At 43.1% G+C, this 24,495-nt stretch overlaps 3 protein-coding genes across 3 annotated transcripts in view; 2 read left to right on the top strand and 1 right to left on the bottom strand.

The window, feature by feature from the left end:
* Nucleotides 1-7,411, top strand: part of LOC138964476 (probable serine carboxypeptidase CPVL) — an 80,658-nt gene extending 73,247 nt beyond the window's left edge. Inside the window, exon 12 of the mRNA XM_070336445.1 lies at nucleotides 7,065-7,411. Coding sequence (XP_070192546.1) covers nucleotides 7,065-7,160 — 96 coding nt within the window. The 3' untranslated portion in view covers nucleotides 7,161-7,411. The remainder of the gene's footprint in view (nucleotides 1-7,064) is intronic.
* A 3,567-nt stretch (nucleotides 7,412-10,978) lies between these two features.
* LOC138963561 (protein UXT-like) lies at nucleotides 10,979-13,827 on the bottom strand. Its single transcript, XM_070335417.1, has 4 exons — nucleotides 13,741-13,827; nucleotides 13,090-13,163; nucleotides 12,086-12,257; nucleotides 10,979-11,494 (listed from the first exon to the last, which is right to left on the bottom strand). The coding sequence occupies exons 1-4, from the start codon at nucleotides 13,756-13,758 to the stop codon at nucleotides 11,429-11,431; spliced, it is 330 nt and encodes a 109-aa protein (XP_070191518.1). The 5' UTR covers nucleotides 13,759-13,827; the 3' UTR covers nucleotides 10,979-11,428.
* A 3,274-nt stretch (nucleotides 13,828-17,101) lies between these two features.
* LOC138964475 (probable serine carboxypeptidase CPVL) overlaps nucleotides 17,102-24,495 on the top strand; it is a 22,481-nt gene continuing 15,087 nt past the window's right edge. Inside the window, exons 1-9 of the mRNA XM_070336443.1 lie at nucleotides 17,102-17,443; nucleotides 18,613-18,722; nucleotides 19,829-19,940; nucleotides 20,233-20,291; nucleotides 21,442-21,521; nucleotides 22,328-22,394; nucleotides 22,767-22,895; nucleotides 23,314-23,445; nucleotides 24,360-24,425. Of these exons, the coding sequence (XP_070192544.1) occupies nucleotides 17,332-17,443; nucleotides 18,613-18,722; nucleotides 19,829-19,940; nucleotides 20,233-20,291; nucleotides 21,442-21,521; nucleotides 22,328-22,394; nucleotides 22,767-22,895; nucleotides 23,314-23,445; nucleotides 24,360-24,425 (867 nt within the window). The 5' untranslated portion in view covers nucleotides 17,102-17,331. The remainder of the gene's footprint in view (nucleotides 17,444-18,612; nucleotides 18,723-19,828; nucleotides 19,941-20,232; nucleotides 20,292-21,441; nucleotides 21,522-22,327; nucleotides 22,395-22,766; nucleotides 22,896-23,313; nucleotides 23,446-24,359; nucleotides 24,426-24,495) is intronic.

The following is a 24,495-nucleotide window of genomic DNA, read 5'->3' as shown; positions in this document are numbered from 1 at the left end:
CATATAAAAACCCTTGTTTCTGCCAATACGCCGCAAAATTCCACTCTACGCCGCTTCATTAGCCTACCATCATCTATAAGGAACACTTTATTAAGCCGGTGGACGGACAGGGGTCAATTGTATGTGACGACCAAGAAACTGTATCCATGTCCCACCCCCGTGTCACCACAGTAAACGTAAAAGACCTTGGTCATTCTGCTATTAGTGCAGTTAGCTGATTACACCTTAACACGCGCACACCTGGTTAGCACCACTCTTGTTGCTGCAAGCTTTCATTTGGAGGAAGCTACCCGAATTTCCCAGCCCTGGGATAATAAAATAATGAAAATGAAATGAACAATAACGCATTGCAATGCGTTGTTCACGTACGGACGATAAAAGAAATACGCATTCTTTAATATGACTATACCTATTCCTATCCCTTTGTCTTCTTCAGCAGAATACTTCCTAGGACGGCTTTCATTCAAAGTCATCTACAGGTGAAGAAAAGAGTGCATAACACAATAGGCCTACCTTTTGAGGAAAACATGATGGTTACGATGTTTCACTCTCGATTTCAAAAGACGGTAGAGGCGAGTTGCAGCAGCCAACACCGCGACATTCCCCACATCCAGATGTGCACTCTAGTCCGTGTTTCCTGCAGCTACACCGCTTTGTGTCACAACCACTTTTGCATGTGCAGCGAATCACCTTTAACACATCGGCTGGTGCTGCCGGCAGATCTGTTGTCACTGGAACAAGGATGCCATGCTCAAGTTTCCAGCCGTAGTCCGTGGGATCCATGGCCACTTTGAGTCCCGTCCATTCTTGTACTTGCAAGTACACTCGCATGCTGTGGAATCGGGCAGCTGCTGAGGTGGGTGGCAGAGTGTGAACTTGCACAACGTTGTTCCAACAGCTACCTTTGAACAGAAGAGTCGGTAGCGAAGTTCATCGAGACCCTCTCTGGAACTACCGTTGTAGAGCAGCACTAACGCCTTTTCACCTGCTGATAGGATATCCTCTAAGGTCGCATTGTCTTGGAGGAACATTTCAGCAAGTGTTTGCAACTGTAGGTTGTTTCTGAGTTTCTTCATCGAGGCTGCTTTTCCGACGCCATAGGGCCTAGAGGTTGTGTCGCTGCCGGTAAAGGCGTGGAGAAACAGGAGCAAGTGGCGCACGTTGCCAAGAGCTGCAATCAGCTGTTTGATGTTCCAGAACTTTGAAGATTTACCGGCCTGTTTGTCAGAAAAGAGCAGGATGTCATGTGCGTCTGCACATGCATGATGGCCTAACAATACCAACAGATCCGTGTCTTCGGCAATTACTGCAGTGACTTTTTCTCTGGGCGCAGTGTGTTGCTGAGAGGACTATTTGCACGTCAGCGTCTGCTTTGGCATGGATAACTGTGCAGTTTTTTTCCAAAGCTGTACCAAGTGCACAGATGAAACGCTGTTTTGTTCTCTGCGTTTGCAAGAAACTGCTCTTTTGTGGATCTGAGAACCATGTCCGGTGAGAAATGGACAGCAGCCCCTCTACGCCCCTTTGTCCTCCGCAGGTGAGTCATGTCCTTCGTTGATGGCCCAGACATATAGCCATCAAAGACAATGACAGCATGTGGGTACCGGGAGTTGACGAACTGTGTATAACCATCTATGATGCTCTGGAAGGTGTTTCCCCGCGTCCACGATCCTTGCAGCCTTTGAAGCAAAGAGCCTCCGTCAATGACGAACTGTACGTCGGCAGGAAAGTTTGAGCTGGGAGAACCTGCATGGGCAATAACCAGCTTCCACAGTTCATCCGCCAGGGTAGCTTTGTTCGGCTGTCTCAAAAATTCATGGGATTCAAACAGGGCTGAGGGGAAGCTGCACAGTTCAAACTGAAAGAGTTCTTTCTTGTCCTCGTATGTTGTGTTTGCCACTGTTATAATCTCTGGAAGAGAAGCTGAGGGTCGACTGTGATCGAATGTCCATCAACCTTCAGTGACTTTTTTGTTCCCAGTGTTATGACTTGATCCTTCTTTTTTAAGACGAGATCCGACACTGTTTTCCCTTCCATGGCCTGCATTATGCCACACCCGACCTCTCTGGCCTTGGTAACGTTTACAGCCGCTTCCCCAACAACTCCAGTTGCAATGTTCCTGAGGGCCTGATCATCAGCAAAAGGGTTTCTGTCCAGGAGGTAAGACGTGATAGCCATCATGTCTTTTGTGTCCCGAGCTGTTCTTGCTGACCCCATTTCTATATGCTGGTCACTTGAAAGTCGCCGTGTGCCTGTGACTTCTTGCATGGCATTGTTCACCTGAGCGCAGGCTGGCATGGAGAGCACCCACTTTGAACGCTGAAACTCAGTCATGCCTCTCCCTCTTGTTAGACCACCTGTTGTCTTTGCATCCCGCATCAGGGTCTGTTCTATCGCAAGATCTGATGAGATCCCAGCCCATTGGCGGTCACTTCGTCTCACAACGTGATTTCCTTCTGTGAAGCTTTTGTAGACATCAGGACTGGTTTTGTCAAGTTGGTTCATCATCTGCAGGTACAGATAGGCTGACTTGGTATACGAGTTGTGTCCAGCTGCTGCTAGATATGGCAGCATCTCCTTTACAACAGAAAGGTGAAGAAACCAATCTCCCGTCCTCTCAGCTTTCAAAAAGCGCTTCAAGATGTCAACCATTGCCATGTACAGTAACCAGAGTTCACTGGTTTTACTGCAAAATGAAAGTGTTCTTTCCTGTAGTTTCGTTCTGATTGTGACAAGATGTTGGCTGTTCTGGATCGACTCTGGAGTCAGCTCTCCCCTCAGAAGTTGGTCATGAAGAGAAGAAGCAGCCTTCAAATCTTCTCTACCTTCGAAGTCACGCAGTGCATCTCTCACTATTCCCTTCACATCAGAGGGGAGCTGGGAAACTGGTTCTAACTCTAGAACACCGTGAAGCTGCACAGCAGTGTCCTTATTGATGCTCAGTGCGTCAACTTGGTTCACATTGAGTTCAGACTCGTAAGGGGTCGAAAGTGTTCCTGTCTGCTCATCTTGCGTGTTTTTATCTCTATTCTTTTCTGTGTCACTTTCGGGCAGTGGCAGTGGCACACGGAATATGTCAGACAGCAACAGCATACTTAGTGCTGCGTCAACAAGTATGTGTCCTCGAACGGCACGCAGCACAGCTTTCCCTTGAAGCATGTTGCTCGCTGCGTTTGGTGCGTACACAGTAGACAGCACTTCATGAAGACCCGTTTCTTCCATCAGATGGCCAATACACGCCAGGAAACTCATTTCCAGATGGAAGGGTCCAAGGCGAAGGACAATGGCTTTAAGGTCGCTGCCAACTGGCTCACTGGAGATGATGCCAAGAGCTTTCCACCATAAGGGTTGGTCAAATGTCAACACAGGTGTCGTGTTGCTGCGCTTTGCCTGAGCACTGATGAAATGCAGGGTAGAAAATATGCACGTGGTGTCACTGGGATTCATGTCGATCATCGGCATAAATATTATGGATGACTGTCCTGGATATCTGCCCTTGTGGATGGCTTGCATGAAACCAGACCAAGATGGTCTGTCGGGTTGCAACAGCCAGCAAGCTTTCCACAGCAGATCCACCTTTGATGTTACATCTTCTACAAACACGTTTTCAAGATGTTCAAATTTCAGCTTCAGCAGTCCATCACACGCTTGTCTGTTGTAGTACTGAATGTCAACTTTAGCTCTTTTCACTATTTCTTCTGGCTTGACGTCAGTTCTTCTTCTGATCCTGTCTGTTTTTCCGATGGTGGAGTGACAGTGGCGATCATTCCCATTCCATGAAATGTGTTGCACCCGTCAAGTGTTGCTGTGTTGTGGTCAAGGTTGTCTGCGATATATTGGGTAAAATGGCCATCAACTTGAAACGCAACGTTGTTTTCTGAAACGGCAGCATTCATTTCATAGGTCAGAACCTCCTTGTACGATGAACAGAATCCCAGAGAATACAATGTGTCAATGAGAAACTTTGAATCAAAACAGTGATGCATTTGCACAGCTAGTCCGATCTGTAGGGGACACAGCAACAATCGTGGGCGAGATGCCTGCATAATTGCCTGTCCAATCGATGAGACTTTCACGCTGGTTTCCTTTCCACTGAAGATGTTTTCAAGAAGAATCTGTAAGGACTTTGAAACAAACTCTAAGTTGGCGCCACGAGATGAAATGTCATCATCACTGGGGTACATTGCACGGGATGTCGGCACTGCTCTTATGTCATTCTTTAGCAGTTCTGCAGCGGTTTTGAGAATCAGCTCTTTCTGTGCATCCTCATCTTTGACCTTTTTTGCATAAAAGTTATGAAGAATTGAAGAGGCCGTCTTCCTGAATGTTACGACATTTGACTTGCCGTTGACTTCCGTGACGATGAGCTGCTCACCAAAATAATTTTGAAGTTCTTGTTTCATCGTCGGGTGGCTATAAGCATCATCTGTAAACTCCTTCATTTTGATAATCAGGTCGTTCACTGTTATCTGTTCGTTTTCATTTTGAACCAGGTAGGTAGCAACTTTCTCAAACGCTTCAGCTTTCCTCTCATCTTTCGGTCGACCAAGTTTCACCTGTTTGTTGCCTTGATGCGACTGAGTAAACTGTGGTGGTCTTTTCCTGCTCCGAAAGCAAAGACTACAGTTTTGATGGTAGACTGCATCAGCAGCTGGCAAATCTGATACAAACTCCAGTCTGCTTCGTACAATGTCTGCCCATTCATCACAGCGCTGCGAACAAACTTGAAAAATTGTGCGTTCAAAGTCAAGTGTCCTAACTGGATACACTTTGGGACCAGAGCGCGAGTCAAGGTTTGCTTCCTTGCCGCAAAAAAGGCAACATTTAGCAAAGTCAAAATATTCTTTCTGTGAGCGCAAATTCTGTGCTAGATTTGATAAAGCGTTCTCTTTTTCTGCTTTCTTCTTCAAAACGCTCTGAATGTTACGTGCATTCGTGTAATTGCGACGACAAACCTCGTGCACTGCTTCACCTTCTGATAGACAAACGGCATCACCACGTTCCAGACTAGCCTTGTTTATGGTATCTCTTCCTCTGTCTGTTGGCACAACAGTCTTCTCTCCAAGGTTGAGCGGATCACCACACAAAACACACAGCGCCATGGTTTGTAATTGGAACAAAAGCTGCAAAATAAATTAAACTGAGTATGAGTCATTCTGTTTTATATCACTTTAGACATTTAATCTGGCAGGGAATCACACACACACACACACACACACACACACACACACACACACACACACACACACACACACACACACACACACACACTCACACATACACACGCACACACACACACACACAAACGCACACGCACAGACTCGCACGCCCAGTTCTCAACAAGGCAACGTTAGAATATACATGTAGCTAAATTACCTCATTGTTTGATCATGAGAAGTACAATAATGTCTTTTTTCCGGTGAATCTATTTTATACACAACACTGTCTCAGCAGCTTTAGATCTGTTTCGCGAGCCATACTTGTGACCTAAAAAACATTAGCGCCGGCGTGAAGGTGAAGGTCGGCTGAAACAATTCGGTCCTATCAGTTTACAGTAAAATACAGATATTTAGCTACTGCTGATTATCATCCTCTTGCGCATTCCAAGAAAAGTAGTCAACTAGATCATTTTCATAAAGAAAAAGACAAAAAAAGGAATTATAAACATATATTCGAGCGAACACTGCAGCGTATTACAGACTGTCAAAGCATCGTCTGCTGCAGTATCAAATCGATCGCTTCCAATCGCTTCCGATCGTTTATTTGTCCTATAACAAAGTAAAACCTCGGAAATATTCATTGATATTGCAAGTTTTTAGTGGCAACTTTTTAATTCAAACTATAAATCGCACAAAAAAGACGAAATACTTTACTTACCAAAGATTTGTTGACGTGCAGAGTTCTGCTTCAAATGCTCGCGCAAAACGAAGTTGTAGTTGTCTCCCATGGTAAACAAATCACCCAAGCTATGGCTGGCCAGTGAGGGCACATTAAATTCTACTGTTTTTCAACTTGAAAATTCTCCATTATGCAGAGGTGTACATAGGTATAACATGATGCAATTGTTAGATCTACATTCACTTTACCATTTCCATTCGATATCATTTCTGTAACCATTTTTTTTACCCCTTTTGCCCCGTTCCCCAGGTTAAGTCTTCACCACGCGAATTCACAACAGAAGTCAGACTTAATCTACGTAGGCAAGCACGATACGTCATGACGTCATATGATTCCTGGCATATTGACGTAATGCTAAACATCCGGTTATCCCGAGTTTTCTCCGTAATACATGTCCGTGGGTTTTTTCAATGTTCGGTTATTTCCGTGGCTTCATGCAGAAAGGGAACTGTCGTCTGCAATCAACGACATGGACCATTCTGGTCCTTGCTGCTGACAAAAACATAATTTTAACACAGAATGTAATGTCAGAATAGCTATATAAACGCTATTGTGTTTTAATCGTAGCAATGGGGTCCGATATTTAGACGAGACAAGTATAATGCCGACGAGTCGGAGACTAAGAATAAAGTAAAAGAATAGGGACTATTTGAATGACGCGCATTTGACACTCTGAGTGATTAGGCTGAAATGAAATTGCCTACAAAATGTCGTCTGCATGACTGTATGTTCGACCCGTGTTGTTCGTTGTATAAATAGCTTAAACAATGACAACTCGTTGATTACTGGAAAATAAACCACTCGTGGGTATTTGCAGCCGCTTGGTAATTCACTCGTGTGCTCCGCACACTCGTGAATTACCAAGCGGCTGCAAATACCCACTCGTGGTTTATTTTCCAGTAATCAACTCGTGGTCATTGTTTAAGCTCTATGTTAATTTGTAAAGCGCGACGGGAGGAGGAGGAGGAGGAGGAGGAGGAGGAGGAGTAGAAGTAGTAGTAGTAGTAGTAGTAGTAGTAGTAGTAGTAGTAGTGGTAGTAGGCACATGATGTGCGTTGTCATCGTGTCAAAACCCCACACCGAACTGTGTATCTCTTGGGGTCATTTGAGACAGTTTGTTGGCCAAGTCAAGAGTGGACCTTACGGGTATTCTGTGTTTGTTCCAGGTGATTGTCCGCAACGCCGGACACAACGTGCCTACCGACCAGCCAGAGCGTGCACTGGCCATGATGAAGAGATTCGTCGCTGGTCAGTTTGAGTGAGGTCAACAGTCACGTGGAAGGTGGCGTCCACTAACTTGAGGATATGTTGCCTATAAATGTCGAATGCAGAAGAAGAAGAAGCTTCCAATAAAACTTGTCTCTTATGGTTTATTGGCAACCTTGACTGAGGAGATTCGTCGCTTCAGTCTCAGTTTCAGGCCAATAAGGAATGCGTTGTAATATTATAGTCAGTTTGTTGGCGAGACACGCTCATGTTGAATCTTCGAATAAAACCTGCGTTCTAAACTGGATAGTATCTCCTTTGTCTTTTGTACTTTTATCAATGGTCGCGGTTGGTCGTTCACTTTGATGAGGAGATTCGTTGCTGCTCAGTTTGAGACCAATGGCAAATTAAGGAATGTGTGTTGCATTATCAGGGCTCCCCATAGCGCGCGTCCCTGTGTCCTATAGTTATACGCACAAGAAACCGAAAACACGAACTAGAAATGACAAATGTATCGAGGGGGTCCCGGGACGCACTAAACTTTATAAGAGCGGGTCCTGGGACGGACTCGATTTCCTTTATTGTGCGTACCGTAAGATACCATTTTCAGACTGCAATCGTCAGCTATTGCGAACCTGAGGTACATAACGGTTTTTATACTGTATACGTCTCTTGGCAAGCACCACTCTAACAGGGTGACCCCCCCAAAATGCAACCCTGTTGACCGAATCACTTTAAGTTTGGATGACATACATTTCAGCCTATGCATGGCCCTTCCACAAAGTGGCGATTTTGTACTTTAAATGTTCTAACTTTTGTAAAAAATTTCAAAAAAAATTTGCCAAACTCGGCGATAGCCTCAACAGAACGAGATTTGACATTGAGCGGTGCGGTAACAATTCTTACCTGATTTAAACCCTCCAGATTTTTTTTTACCTTTTGGATTATCAGGATGTCTGAGTATTCACAAACACCCCATTCACCCACTAGATCATCGGTGACCTGCAGAGAGAAGTTACAGCTAGGTTCAGGGCAATCCCTAGACAGGAAAGCTATTGGAGGTGTAATTTGGAACACATTTTGGAGAAAAGGTAAATGTCGGACCATTTTACCTACAGACTCGAAATTTTGTAAAATAGTCGTGGACGAACTGAAGTTCATGCACAACAACTATGAAAATAAAATTTGCTTAACTCAAATGACTGGAAAAATAAACCCCTTCGTTGTAAAGTTACACTTGCGCAAAATTAACCAATGACAAAAACGCATTCATCCATGGGAAATGCCCTGATCTTACATGTAATTGCTGTATTCAAGTTACTGATTGTCTAATGTTGATTAAGGCATACTATGTCATTCGAATTACTCCAAAGGTAACAATTTGGAGGGCTTAAATCGGGTTAGTTTGGCTACCGCTCAATTTCAAACCTCGTACTGTTGAGTCGATCCCCAAATCTGGCAACTTTTTTTGAAATTGCACAAAATTCAGACCTTTTGTAATATAAAACTATCCCTTTGTGGAAGGGTCATGCATTGGCTGAATTTATGTCCCACAAAATATGAAGTGATTTGGCTAACACTAACAGATGTAGAAATGATAAGCATTTTTGAGGGTTGCCTTGTGTGTGTGTCGCCCTGTATTTGAACATTAACCTCGTGTAGGCCTATTTGGATTTTGAAATCTTATTCTGACATCTGAGAAAGAAAGAAAACATGAAAATAAAAAGGACAGGAAGTCAATTGGAAAGTGTGTGCGTGCGTGTGTGTGTGTGTGTGTGTGTGTGTGTGTGTGTGTGTTCCATTCATCAAGGTGTTGTTGGATTGTCGTGTCAACCTGGAATATTTCAATGAAAAAGACACTTTACAGACCCTCGGGACTCTCTCAAATTCTGCAGTGGGGGTCAATGGACCCTCTAAATATTGAAAGTGGGGGTCCCGGGAAGCACTAGGCGGGGTGTCCGTGGGTAGCCCTGGTGTGTGTGTGTGTGTGTGTGTGTGTGTGTGTGTGTGTGTGTGTGTGTGTGTGTGTGTGTGTGAATATGTGTGTGTGTGTGTGTCAGAAGAAAGGAGAAAGCCACAAAAACAGCGAAAGGATATTCTTACCTAATCACACACACTCACACACGTACGCACGCACCAGCAAACACCCTGGCATTACTTTTAATAATGAAAAATTCAGTGTGATTGTTGTTGGTGATGGTGTTGTTGTCGTTGTTGCCATATTTCATTTACACTGAAGGAAAAAAGATCATGCACTGATGCAGATTAAACTGAAGAGGCAGATCGATACATGTACAACAAAAAAGATCAGAAAGCAAGAAGCAAACATCTTAAGGTAGCACCACTTGTCTTACCTTGTTTTGCTGTGATGAGCCAAGCCCGCATTGGAAAATAAAAACAGATAAAATAGGTGTACATGAGTCTGTGGCTATAACCCTGTGCAAACTCAGGGCCGGACTAGGCTAAGAGGAGGGGGGGGGTTGCTAGAGGTGGTCCAGGGGGATACCCCCCCTGGCGGCAGGGGCGGACTAGTTCATTTTATGGGGGGGGGGGGGGGGTCAAAAGTATATTGTGAAGATATGGGTGTGAAGGCGCGAAGCGCCGAGCCGACGGCGCGAAGCGCCTAGCTTGCTAGGGGGGTCAGGGGGCATGCCCCCCCGGAACATTTTGAAAAAAAGGATGCAAAATGGTGCAATCTGGTGCATTCTGAGGATGATCATTACCAGTTTCAGGCAGCAGATTTTGTCACTGATTATAACCCCCAAAATTGAAACTCAATGTAAAATAAAGAAATGCATACCTCATTCAATATTTTTATATTTTTATATTCATAAGATGGGTCCGGAAACCCTAGGACCCCCCCCCCCCCTCGTCCGCCCTTGGGCGGGGTCAAGGGGCAGAGCCCCTTGTGGGGGTCAGGGGGCAAAGCCCCCTGAAGCTGATGGGTAGGTCATATTCTGAGATAAGAAAATGGTCGCTCCTTGCATGAAACGGCATAAAATAAGCAATAATAAAAAATGTTTTAAATAAGTAAGGTACATGTTCAGGCTAGGGGGGGGGGGGGGGTTGCGCAACCCCCATAACCCCCCCGGTAGTCCGGCCCTGAAACTTCTCGTTTAGCCACTGAAATTGCAATAATGCCACCCATTTTGTGTGTAATCACTGGAAAGAAGTTCCATGCCATGTCATAATAAAATGGAGTTTAACAGCCAGTTGAACGGTTCATAAAGGATCCCTTTCGTTAATGTTGGCTGACTGTGCAGACTGGTAAATGTCAAACCTAATAATGCACCATGATTATTTCAATTGCCAGTGGCTAGATTTCTGTATTCTACTTCTTTTCTTTTTTTTAAACACATTCCAATATTTAACCAAAAGGGATGGTTTGCAAGACAAAGTGCCCGACTGGTTGCTAGGGAACCATGCAAGCGCTGCGTCGGATTGGTTGGGATTGAGATTTCAACCAATCTGACCAAGTGCTTGCAATGGGTCCCACCCGGTTTGGTACTTTCTCGTGCACACCTGGTGCCAGCTTTCAATCCCAAACCACTTTAAAGATACACTGAGTTCAGAAATGCAGAGTTTGTTTCATGTCATATACTATGTGTAGATGTTCTTTACATGCCTCTCTGAGCACAGCCAATGTTTCAAATCCTCTTACAGTGCTCTTTTTCCACACATCTGCTCAATAAATGAATGCCAACAATCCTAAATACAAGTAAGACATGCGTGTTGATATTGATGATTTTTTTTAATAAGTTTATAAATTATTAAGGGAACTAACTTTTACAAGCAGCAGCAAACCAATTCATCCCAAACTGACGAAAACACTTTCAGTCATTTTCATTTTAAATATTTATTCATTTCCTAAAACTTCAATGCACATTTTAACACAGAACCGTTCCCATGCTGCACATTGAATGACTAATCTAACCCAACCCCGAACCCCACCCTCCACCCAGACAGACATACACACCACCAACACCATCGCGCAAATTCTCCGCGCAAAAACACACACACCTTCCTGCCCTTTCATCCACTGACATACCAATTAACACACACTCACATATACATCAAGCACCAAAAGTGTACACCTACACTGCTCTTTTGTCAATACTTTCTACAGATCAATACCATGTGATATAATTCCATACAAACTCCAGAACACATCTCTACCTCTGTCTCTCTCTCGATCTCCCTCTTTCTGTCTCTGTGCATTAATCATTCAGCGCATCGATCAAAGTACGATAAAAATACTCCCAAAATCCCCTGTATGCGCATATGCCCACACACAAAAGATACAGCACACACAATTAATACTTTGTCATACAAACAGGTCCCGTCTTGGTCTGTCAGGCTCATCACTGATACTTTGAATTTCTCTCAGCCCCTGAAACATAACATTAACAGTTATATCTGTTACTTGATGTGCAAAGTGTGTGTGTGTGTGTGTGTGTGTCTGTGTGTGTCTGTGTGTGTCTGTGTGTGTCTGTGTGTGTGTGTGTGTGTGTGTCTGTGTGTGTCTGTGTGTGTCTGTGTGTGTCTGTGTGTGTGTTGTACTGTACATGTATCAGTAGACTGAGTTTGCAAACGCACGCATTCAAATATTTGAGACATTGACAGTGAACTACAGGGTTCTGTTTACTAATGCGCCATGCCTATTTGGCTCATAAATTCTGACGATGTCCCATTAGAAATCCATTCGGGGGGGGCATGCCTCTAGACCCCCTCAGAATATTTGGTCATGCGCGCCTTCTATTATGTGCCATTCGAATTTGTTCTATATATATGTGTTCATTTTAAGACCAGATTGTGAAATCATATTTTTGGAGGATTGAAAGTGGGGGGGGGGGGGGGGGTGTTCTACTGTACCACCTTTATATAATATCAATCCTTGCAACTGAATTTTTCTCCTTGTACCACACCAGCCATTTTCACACAAAAACACACAGCGCATCTCATGAACAATTAACACACTTACCTCCAAAACAATTTTTATGTGTGCCTTGATTTCAGAGGCAGTTTTGGTCAAATCCTCAGTCTTTTCTGTTAGGAATGCAGTTTTCTTGTCGATAAATCTCACCGCCTCCTCAAATGTAAATTCCACGAAGAAACCAAAGCCCACGCTCACACAAATTCTGGATGTGTTTGGGCTGAAACATTGGAACAAACTGGAATTACAAATGACAAAAAAATCATCAAATTAAAAACAAAAGGATGAAGTTCTGCAGAGTTCAACATGTTTTCTGGATTTAAGCCTGACTCATTTTTGGTAAACACATGTACATGCATTCTGGCTATGATACATTGTGAACATTATAAAATTCAGGTTTAAAAAAAATAAAACTGTCATTGATCTTTAAACACAAACACACACATGGTAGTCTTTCAGAGTACCTCCGTTTGCAGGTCCATTGTCACATTAAATGAATCTAAGAAAAAATGTCCACCCTGCTTTCAGTATGTGACATCGGGCCTTTCAATTAAATTCAAATTGATAGCCCTCTACCCCCCCCCCCCCACAAACCCTCATTAACTGTAGAATACCCTGTCCATTTAGGGCGGGGATATAGCTCAGTTGGTAGCGCGCTGGATTTGTATTCAGTTGGCCGCTGTCAGCGCGAGTTCGATCCCAGGTTCGACGGAAATTTATTTCACAGAGTCAACTTTGTGTGCAGACTCTCTTCGGTGTCCGAACCACCCCCCGTGTATACTACATTGGGTGTGCACGTTAAAGATCCCACGATTGACAAAAGGGTCTTTCCTGGCAAAATTGCTAAGGCACTACCATACCCGTGTGACTTGGAATAAAGCCGTGAAAGGTAAATATGCGCCGACATGGCTGCAATCTACTGGCCGTATAAAATTTCATCTCACACGGCATCACTGCAGAGCGCCTAGAACTGTACCCACGGAATATGCGCGATATAAGCCTCATTGATTGATTGATTGATTTAATCACCAAAACAAACAACATTAACTTACATATTTGCTTGTACATAAAAATTACAGCCAAGGTCGACCTTTGTTTTCATAGGTCTGGTATCAGCACCATCTTCCTAAAACAGAATAACACAGTACATGTAAAACAAGATGCAACACTTCTTTACTTTTGCACTTAGATTTACCTGGGTCTCAATAAGCAAATCTAAGAGAAAGGTTAGGCAAAATGACGACCTTATTTGCATCATTAAAATGTTTGTTTTGACTCAAATCTTATCCAGAAGCTAAAGTCTAAATCACTATAAAATGATAACCTCGTAATTACAGTATGTGAAAATCAATGCCTTCAACTTCAATCTTTTCACACAAAATGAAGAGTGTGCCATGGCTTTTCAGTTAGATAACTTAGTCAGTGTGTGTGTATGTGTTTCTGTGAGAAAGGGACATACAGACAAACATAGATATAGAGATTGATTATCTATTGATAATCATGATTTATACATGTACATGAATATCATTGAATTACACAGTGTTGTTACAGCTAGCTATCATAATGCATTTATAGTTTCTATTTTTAAACTCACTTGCTATAAAAATGGTGAGCATTAAAATAATAATCCCATACATCGATCGTGCCATATAAGTTGGTAATTATTATTAACGCTATGTTCCTTATCATTATCTTTATTATACCTTCAGTTTCTCAATCATTGTTTTCAGCTGTAGATATTCACTGATCTGTCCATAGATCTTGTCTCTCTGCTCGAGGATGTTGCTGAAAAATATTGTGAAAGAAAGATTATAATAACATAAATTAACAAAAAAAACATGCTCTACAAGGCACAGAAAGCCTCCCGTAAACCATCACTGATACTGTCAGGCTTTTACACACAGTACAAACACCCTTCCATTTGAACGCTCACCGAACGGTAACATCCTAGGTGCCCTACGTAAACAGCGAGCAATTTTCTAAGAATTAATTTTTCGGATTGTCTCCATCACAATCGGACCGTGGTGCGTTTTGGCCGCCTGGGGTGCGTATCGCTAGCGCTACGTGTCATTTGTGCTACGTGTCATTTGTCCTACGTGTCATTTGTGCTACGTGCCGCTATCGCTACGTTGATTAGTGCTACAAATAATTTGTCTATGAGTTGCTATCATTCGTTCATTATCACTACGTGTCGACAGCACTACATCTTTTAGCGCTACGTGTCATTATCACTACGTGTCGATACCACTACTTACTGACGACTCTCTCTTTCTCATTTTTTCTCTCGCTCTCACTCCTTCTGGTTTGTGTGTGTGTATGTATGTCTGTTTCAGTGTGTGTGTTTGTGTGTATTGTGTGTGTGTGTCTGTGTGTGTATGTGCGTGTGTGTGTCTCTCTCTATCTTTCTCTCTCTCTCTTGCTCACTCGCTGGTTCACTCACTCTGTCTCTCTGTCTCCCTCTGTCTCTGTCTGTCTGTCTGTCTGTCTGTCTCTCTCTTTGTGGCCTTTATATAATTAACCATTCTGAGTTCTGAGTACTCTCTCTCTCTCTCTCTCTCTCTCTCTCTCTCTCTCTCTCTCTCTCTCTCTCTCTCTCTCTCTCTCTCTCTCTCTCTCTCTCTTAATCGCTCTTTCTCTGTACCTCTTTAAAATCGCTCTCTCCTTGGCTCTCCCGCTCTCCTCTCCCTCTCTCTCCCCATCTGTCTTTCTGTCTTCTCTCGCTCTTTCTTTCTCGCTCGCTCTTTCCCCCTCCCCCCTCTCTCCCTTCCCCCCCCCCCCCTCTCTCTCTCTCTCTCTCTCTCTCTCTCTCTCTCGCATTATACTGTATATACATACACGGATGTTTTTCTGTGTGTGAGTTTGTGTGTACGATACCGTGTGTGCTCAGACTGAATGGTTTAGGCCACAGACTCATATACAAACCACGCAGGATGGGGGAAGAACAAAATCAAAACAAAACAAACACACACCAACAACATCCATGAAATAAATACGTGGTTAAAAAACAGAGAGAGTGAGAGCGAGAGAGAGAGAGAGAGAGAGACACACACACACACACACACACACACACACACACACACACACACACACACACACACACACACACCGTCACACACACACACTGAGACAGACAGACATACAGTTCCGACAGACAGTCATGCAGACAATATTATATACACACACTCACACGCACACACAAAGGGAATTGTCTGCCGTTTGAACATGTAGTAGTGCTATCGACACGTAGCGCAATCGACACGTAGCGCTACAGTACATTGGTTTTTCAAAAATAGTGATATCGACACGTAGTTCTATTGAGACGTAGTGATAATTGCATGTGTGCATTGTGGCAATAGCACTACGTGCCGATAGCACTACTGTTTTTGGCAATTTGTGTCGATAGCACAACAGAAAATAGCGCAAACGATACGTAGCACAAATGACACGTAGCGCTAGCGGGACGCACCGGGTCTGGGTCTACACCTAACTTTTAAAGGCACAGTGCGGCTCACAGCCTTCGTTTTGCGTTTCTGTTGCAGCTGAGTGCATTTAATTTACAGTTCAAAAATCCTCCTATGGTAGTAAAACAAATACCCAAAACTACCCAACGACGACATCTGTGAAGCTCGACAGTTTCTTGTTCACGCGAGTGCATAAATTAACCTAGTTATTACGTGATGTTTGGTCGGAGTTCGATTCAACTGAGTGATTCCGGCTTCTATTTTGTTTCACACAAACTCATGATGACGTCTGACATAGTTTGCTAGTGACGTGTCTTTTTGTGCATGATGTGGTGATCTACCTGATCTAAATTTAGATCCAAAAATAGGTCAAGACCAGCCGGGTCCGAGTACGAAATTAATTCGTAAAAAAATCGCAGTTCTTGACTCTTTGGGTGCAAGTCAATGAAACTTGGTAGTTCTTCTAACGGATAGCTGCCTGAGGTATGACTAAAAGCCCCAGGGGCTCCGTGCACCTGGATTTGACAAGTTCAGTACCTTTAAAATCTAAATAATAAATTGACAGCTTGTTACAAAAACATTCTTAAATCATAAAATAATTCTTTTTTTCATCAAGACAAGATCGGGTCAGTACAATTCGAAGTTTTGAAAGTTTGAAAAAAGAAAAGCCCGGAAGCAGGGTCACGCAAGGTCGTGGTTCTCGTAGCAGACGACGGTTTACGCCTATCGCCAGTTCCTCTGAAAAGTCAAAAGCCATCGCTAGAGTTCATGTGAACCACAGCCGGTTGTTTTGTGCGTAGTCAGAGGTACATAATAACGTGCTATTGCAGACAAGCTCACAGCGAGCCGCATTCAAATTACAAACTGACTACTGCATTGTGAAAAAGGGAAGATTGTGGCTATATCCACGGGTCCATGTCTCTAGTCCCCAAGCTATATCCACGTCACTGACGTCATCGTCGCACGGGAAGCCTCTTTTTGTTTTTACCACAACACAATCAACTCTTTTGACAGCCTGCAAACTAAACTGGAAGCCTTTACATGAGTGCACTCATGTGCAACTTTCGTAAAGTTCGTCGAGATCGATAGCAGTCATCAGGAAGTATCGCACAAAATATAGATTCCTATTTTTCCATTATCGGCCATGTTGGCTCCGTAGCTCAGACGGTAATGAATAGTCAAACAGTCCATGAGACCACCGGTTCGAGCCTGGCCCCAGTCTTCTTTTTATTTTTGTTAAAATAAATTTTTAGACTTATTTTTCCCCCTCTTAACTTTCCTTTCTTTTACGTTGCTCTTCTCTTCTTTTCTCCAATACATTTCGTTGATAAGAGCTGAGATAGCAATAAAAATGCACTCCTGCAATTTTCACCGGCAGGACGGCAGCTGGCTTTGTTTAAAAAGAAAAGCGGCGTAGCTCGTCCAAGCTGTATCGCTTAATCAGTGCGACCCCCGCTTAAATTCTCTTATTTCAGTTGTTAAACTGCATGACATTTTGTTAATTGCTTTTATCGAGTGTCATTTCGGTGTTCGTATATAATTGCACATGAAAACGGCTTAGCTCTTTTGCGGTTTAATGACACTTGTTAACCCAGAACAGTATCAAGAGCAGAACACGCCAACCCTTCTGCATTTCTGTGATAATCTTGTTTGCCTTTTTGTTTGACGTATTCATTGCACGAGAAGGTTGATAAAAGCAGAAACAGCTGCTACTGGGAACATTTTCAGATTTCAAACACACGGGAAACGAACCCGTTTCAGTTGAATTCAGGATTGATTCAGGATAGTATCCTAAATACCGAATATTGAATAGATCTTTGATCGGGAACTAAGATGGCGTTTTCCGTCCTTGCGACACTTTTAACTTCGTTGGCGTGTTTGCTTCGACTGTCACCCTGTGGCCTCTCGCTGACGCCGTTGATTCGAAATGGACACATCCAAACAGGTACCGTCATTCTTCAGTCTTGCGATTGCACGAGTGTGTGTGTGAGAGAGAGAGAAAGAGAAAGAGAGAGAGAGAAAGAGAGAGAGAGAGACTGAGACTGAGAGAGAAAGAGAGTGACAGAGACAGAGACAGAGAGACAGACGGAGACACAGAGACAGAGACAGAGAAAAAAAGAGTGTGTGTGTGTGTGTGTGTGTGTGTGTGTGTGTGTGTGTCTGTGTGTGTGTGTGTGTGTGTTTGTTTGTTTGTTTGTGTGTGTAAGTGTGTTAGTGTGGGTGTTTGTGTGTGTATGTGTGTGTGTGTGTGTGTGTGTGTGTGTGTGTGTGTGTGTGTGTGTGTGTGTTACACAGGCAGACAGTCCTAACGGGATTATATCTAACAAGAATACTGTCTCAAATCGCCCCAAGAGCTATACAGTTCAGATTTGGGTTGTAATTATGTGACCACACACCAGGAATACCTTAAAATAAACGTTTGAAGACGGCTATGTTTTGAGTGGGAATCCCAAACTGTTATTCTGATTGTGACGCATTTTGCGCGACTCCTAGTTTTCGTCCAACCTTTTGACCCTGAGCATCCCATGTGCTATTCCTAGAGATACGGATTTGAAATTGAGCCGAGAGCTACAGAGTTCGTTTTGGGAGTTGAATAGATGACAGCACACACGAGGAAGGTCTTGAAATTAATGTTTGAGCGTTCTATTTTTCAAATCTGAATGCTGTGTTTGGTAGTCATAGCAGACCGTAATATTTCCAGCGTACAATGCGTTTGTTTATGTTATACGAACCGGTTTAGCTGGCCCTGTATGGCACGGAATTTGCATGCGTTAGCTAGACTGTAGGTTTGCCTTCCTCAATCCAACAGTCTTGATCTGCTTTGACGAATAAGTATCTATGAAAACTAAATAAATATTTATGACGACCGGAAGCCCTGACTCCTGACAGGAGAGATGGGCGATGCAAAACACTCGCCGATTAAACTTCATAGTATTTAGCATAGTTTCGGAGCAGTTTTGAGCACATCATTGCAGGTGTTTCTAAATTACAGTCCAGCGAATGTCCCGAGAACTTTTTAAGGTCCAAATCGTCAGAAAACTTTCCAAAATGGCGCCTTCTTTATACTATCTTTAAGAAGAATGAAAACCTTTACACCCAGTCTTTCCATTTCAGCCCAACAACACAGTCTACTTGAAATACTCGGAGTGCAGAGTTACAAGGGTTATCTCACTGTGGATGAGCAATATGAGAGCAACATGTTCTTCTGGTTCTTCCCCGCTGAGGTGGGTGTATTTTGTCTTTGATGCTTTGTGCATTAGTGAATCCGGTTATCTCGTTCAACTGTTGCTCCAGCAGCTATCTCATTGCAGTGTGACAGCCACATGTTGTTCTGGTTATTTTAGGCTGAGGTAGTTGTATAAAGTCTGTGTTGCTTCATGTCTTCAATAGTTTATCTGACTCATTGCGGCATGAAGGCCACATTTTGCTGAGAAACGAGACACTGGCTGTGGTATTCGTTGTTGCTGGGGGATGTGTTATTCTCTTTTGCTCCATGCCTTAGATACCTAGTCCGGCTAGTCCAATTCAATGGATGTACTCCTATTAAGTCAGTGTCACATGGTCATGTAGCAAAGTCTGTGCCATTTGGCCACCAAGCAACTTTATCCTGTAGGACTGGTGATTAGTTCCTTTTGTCTATCATGAAGCGTTCAATAAATATCAAATATCACACAGATCTTTGACCGTGAACCTACATGGATACATTTGTTAACATCATTTGACTTTCGATTCCATAGTGCTGGTGCGAAAACACGTAAAATGCCGTTTTGTTTATCATTCAACGTTCAATAAATACCAAAGAGCAAATAGATCTTTGACCGTGGACCAAGATGAATAAGTTTCTAGAACTACAATGCATCCTTTGACTTTCTATTCAATAGTGGTGCAAAAACACTGAAAGTGCCGTTGAACTTGGTCAACTTGTAGAACAAACCTGATGCCCCAGTATTGTGGCTGAACGGAGGACCGGGCTGTCCTTTTCGTCTCTCTCGTCTTGTCATGTCTTGTCTTGTCTTGTCATGTCTTGTCATGTCTTGTCTTGTCTTGTCATGTCTTGTCTTGTCTGGTCTTGTCTGGTCTTGTCTGGTTTGGTCTGGTCTGGTCTGGTTTGGTCTGGTCTGGTCTGGTCAGGTCTGGTCGGGTCGGGTCGGGTCGGGTCTTGTCTGGTCTGGTCTGATCTTACAAGTGTTTCAGAACACACCTGATGGCGCAGTGTTCCTGTGGCTGAACGGAGGACCTGGCCATCCTTCTCGTCTCGTCTCGTCTTGTCTGGTCTTGTCTTGACTTGTCTCATCTTGTCTTGTTTTATTTGATCTTACTATTGTTTCAGAACAAACCCGATGCCCCACTGCTGCTGTGGCTGAACGGGGGACCGGCCCTTCCTTCGACGTATGGAGCGCTGTTGGAGAACGGACCTCTGGCGCTCAATGAGCAAGGGATGCGTACGTTATTTCCTCATTTTGAGTATTTACCGGGCTCTTACAATTCGGGTTCACAATGAGCAAGGGATGCATTAGTTATTTCCTCATTTTGAGTATTTACCGGGCTCATACAAGTCGGGTTGTGGTTATTGATATGGTTCTCATAGATAGGGTTCGAAGGGACAAAAGGCTTCATCTTCAATTTCATTAGCTAATAGTTATGCTTGGGAAGTATTCAAGAAATGTTGTATTTAGTGGAACGATTCTATTCTATGTCTATTGATAAAAGCTAAGACGTTTTTTTAACTTTCAGTGGAGCGCCGAAGCGTGTCATGGACCGAGTCGTTCCATATGCTGTACATCGACAACCCGGTACGTGCCTTGTATTATTGGATGACTGACGGGCGCAGTGGCGTGGTGGTAAGACGTCGGCCTTCTAATCGGGAGGTCGTGAGTTCGAATCCCGGTCGCTGCCGCCTGGTGGGTTAAGAGTGGAGATTTTTCCGATTTCCCAGGTCAACTTATGTGCAGACCTGCTTGTGACTTAATCCCCCTTTGTGTGTACACGCAAGCACAAGAGACAAGACCCGGTGCGCACGGAAAAGATCCTGTAACCCATGTCAGAGTTCGATGGGTTATAGAAACACGAAAATACCCAGCATGCTTCCCCTGAAATCGGCGTATGCTGCCTAAATGACGGGGTAAAAACGGTCATACACGTAATAATCTCCTCGTGCTAAAAACATGAGTGAACGTGGGAATTTAAGCCTATGAACGAAGAAGAAGATTGGATAATTTTCATTACCCTTCCGCTAAAACACTTCAAAACAATAGGAAACGAAATCGTGCTAAAAGAACTAGTTCATTTATTCTTTCATTAAACTGTTTTTTCAATTTTAAAATTTAAATGTCACGTAAGCCACCTCCAATATACGGACATGTTTTCAGTGCCGAACCGAATATTGCGCTTTCATCGCAGGTACTATTGTAGTTTCGTTAAGTATGGGAGGTCGAGCATGAATATAAGTATTTTCTTTGAGATTCAGGCTACATACATTACCAATTCTACTGTAACCTTCTTCCTCTTCTAAATTTCGCACGACTTTGACAAACCTTTTCGGGATTCCAGCTGCAGTTCTTATTTCATAACTGTTGCTATGACAACTGCAGTGCGATATCTTCGCGCTTGGCAACTTGAAATTGAGAGATTATACAGATTGTCGGGAAAACGACCGAATACTCGCTGCAGAACCGAAGCAGACATGACATAATTTTCCTTGTCTCAGACTTCCGGTAAAAAAACGCCATGGCTCCCGGCCGCCCCCCCCCCCCCCCCCCCAAAAAAAGCACGGTCCCTAGGGGGGCGAACTGTTACCACCAACTGGGATGTTATCTCGGCAGTCGGGAACGAGGAGATAACGTCGACTTTGTCTCGTTTTTGAACAGACGTTTCGTTTTTTCTCCCCGCAGCCGCCGCACGTATTGTCCATATTACTTCAACAATACATAAACATGGTTTCAGGTTGGCGTTGGATACAGTTCCACAAATAATCCCAACGGATATTCCAGAAATATGGATGACACCTCCAAAAATCTGTACAGGTACATTTTAAAACTGTAGAAGTTCATTTCGATGTGTATTACTATTTGATTTGGCATTGTGTACAGAATTATTTATTTGTGTATGTTTTTGTGTGATGCGCTCAGAACTATTTTAAGATTATCGCCTTGTAAGTATCCTCATTATCATAATTATTATTTTAATCTCCAAAAATCTGTACAGGTACATTTTAAAACTGTAGAAGTTCATTTCGATGTGTATTACTATTTGATTTGGCATTGTGTACAGAATTATGTATTTGTGTATGTCTTTGTGTGATGCGCTTGGAACTATTTTAAGATTATCGCCTTGTAAGTATCCTCATTATTATAATTATTATTTTAACCTTTTCGATCTTGCTTACTTTTTTGTGAGCTAATAAATGTGATATAAGGTAAGAGTTATCAACAAAAATTAACATGTTATCTTAATTAGCCAGCAGGTATTGTTTTCAATTACTATCATTTTTAATTCTGAATGTGTTCGTTTGCTAATGAATTATGCACAGGTACTTTTGATTACGTAAAATTGTCTTAATGAAATGGTTGACAAACATTCAAATTAACTCCCTCTCGTGCAAAAAACAACAACAACAACAAAAACAACAACAACAAAAACAACTGAGTGCACTTGGGAGCTACAGCCTACAAACGCAGAAGAAGATAATTAAAGTACGACCGTTCAGCGTTGGGGTGGTAGATATATATCCCTTCCTCTTAACGTCATTGGGGTTTGTTTTTGTAAAATGTACATGGAATATTTTGAAGTTGTTTCAGTGATTCACCGTGATGCTGTGGAAATGTTGCAGTGCCTTAGTGCAGTTTTTCCAGATGTTCCCACAGTATGCGAAAAACGAGTTTTACGCTGGGGGACAGGTAAGCTGCGCTGACGAGAATAAGTACGTTTACAGCAGGTAGGTGAGTCGCTTCAAAAAAAGACTCACCTTATAATGCTATCCACAAAAATGTGTACTACAGGAGCTATCATAGACAAAACAAAGGGCGTAAATGTTGGAGAGACGGCCTGCTTTATGTGTGTAGAAACTGTGTATGTGTTTGTGTGTGTGTGTGTGTGTGTGTGTGTGTTTGTTTGTGTGTGCGCGTGTGTGTGCGTGCGTTGATGCGTGCGTATGTGCTTGCGCCTTAATGTGTGAACATGGATGCGTGGATTGTTTTTATGTATTTCTCAAAAAAGCAGCAGACATGTCTCTCTGATTAAATATTAATTAAAGAACATTCTTGTTTCAGTCGTACGCATGCAAGTATGTAGCACCGCTGGGGCGTTACATCCACGACCGCAACAACGACCCTCAGAGGGAGGTGTCCATTAACTTCAAGGGTGTGTACATTGGAGGCGGCTACTGCGACCCCATCCATGTGCGTAACAGACCACCCTTTTCGTGTTTCTTTAACAGTTTAAAAAAAATGATAATAAATAAATAAATAATGAAAAAAAAATTTGAAAATGTAACGATGATAATAACACATAATGATAATAATAATAAGAAGATTATTGATGATGATGATTGGGATTGATGGAAATCATAATAGATATTAACTTCGATCAATGCAACCCCATGCCTGGTTCCACCAGAGACTATACTCTATAATCTCTGGTTCTGAAATTTCTCTGTATGAGATAATAAAGTATTCGTATTCGTATTCGTTTTGTGGCTTCTTGCGTCTCAGCCCAGCACCCAACAAAGGCGAGAATGCCAAAAGGAGATAACAATAAAATATCGTGACTTTGCAGTGGTCGATATAAGCACTTTCAGCCATGTTATTTTGCCCCCAGATGATGCCAGCGTTCTACGATTTCATGTTCAACACTGGCGCCATAACAGACTCACAACGCCGGAGGTACCGTGAAGAATCGGAAAGGTTTATAAAGATGAGTTTGTCTGGTGAAAATCAACCATCCATTTGGGTAAGGAAACTTGCCTAACAACAAAACAAAAAAACACACAAAAAAAGAAACAAAGGCAAAACAACTCAGGGTTAAAGCCACGGTGTGGGAGACGTTCCATGCGTAAAAAGCTGAGGCGGTAGTATAGTGATCCAGCTCTGAGGGGCCACTCTTTCGTTGTCTGTTAAGATCGATCGCAACTGTAGGTGTCATAAGGCAGAGTTCCACTATACTTTTTGGTTTGCAACGTTCACAAATGCATTGGGTATTACCAAATGTAGGCAACTAGATGCTACAATAAATATATATCGCAATAATTGATCATTCATGTCAAAAAGTGGAGATTTGTGCGCATGTTCGGGGTTATGCCCTATACAGACTGACACAGACAATCAAAACCCTAATGGGGAGCGGGGCCAATGCAAAAGCACGAGTGGACTTTTACCTGTATGACCGTTTTTACCCCGCCATTCAGGCAGCCATACGCCGCTTACATGGGAAGAATGCTGGTTTTTTTCGTATTTCATTCGACAGGGACCCTACATAAAAGATATGACTTCCACGAGACGGTATAGTTCGCAACTTTATATTGGGTGGGGGATGAGTGTGAAGCATGAGCTTTCCTGCTTACTACTGGCTTTGTAGTAGTACAGTAGTACAGTAACGACCACCCAAAATGACCGACCGAAAGTGATCGTTATAGACAGGACTGGTGGTCGCTATATGGACAGGGAAATTGTACTCCCAAAAAATCTAGTCGGGGATACTTGGGGGTGGTCTTTGTGGGCAGGTTGTCGTTCGCGTAATCAAGAGATGGCAGCCAAGGCAGGTTTCACTGTACTAGGCAGGAGAGCACAACCCCCCCTGGCACTGCCCCCTCCCCCCCCCCCCCCCCCAATGTTAAATGCATGTGATTTGTTCCTATATGTGTGCAGCAATCGATGGATGCTGTTTTTCTATTCGAGGGTGATATCGACTTCTACAACGTACTCAAAACGACCGTATGTATGCTTTCGAAATAATTTGTATTTCACTTGACCTGGTAGAGCAATTGACATGATCAAATATTGC

This window comes from Littorina saxatilis, linkage group LG4, assembly GCF_037325665.1.
Source record: "Littorina saxatilis isolate snail1 linkage group LG4, US_GU_Lsax_2.0, whole genome shotgun sequence".
NCBI lineage: Eukaryota > Metazoa > Mollusca > Gastropoda > Littorinimorpha > Littorinidae > Littorina > Littorina saxatilis.
This window is presented reverse-complemented; position numbering and strand designations above follow the sequence as displayed.

Excerpts from the sequence above, each read along its gene's own strand:
- LOC138963561 (XM_070335417.1), bottom strand. Across the intron at positions 12,258-13,089 it reads TTTTATGTACAAGCAAATAT|CCCAAACACATCCAGAATTT; the intron begins GTAAGTTAATGT and ends CCAATGTTTCAG. Across the intron at positions 11,495-12,085 it reads ACATAAAAATTGTTTTGGAG|GGGCTGAGAGAAATTCAAAG; the intron begins GTAAGTGTGTTA and ends GTTATGTTTCAG.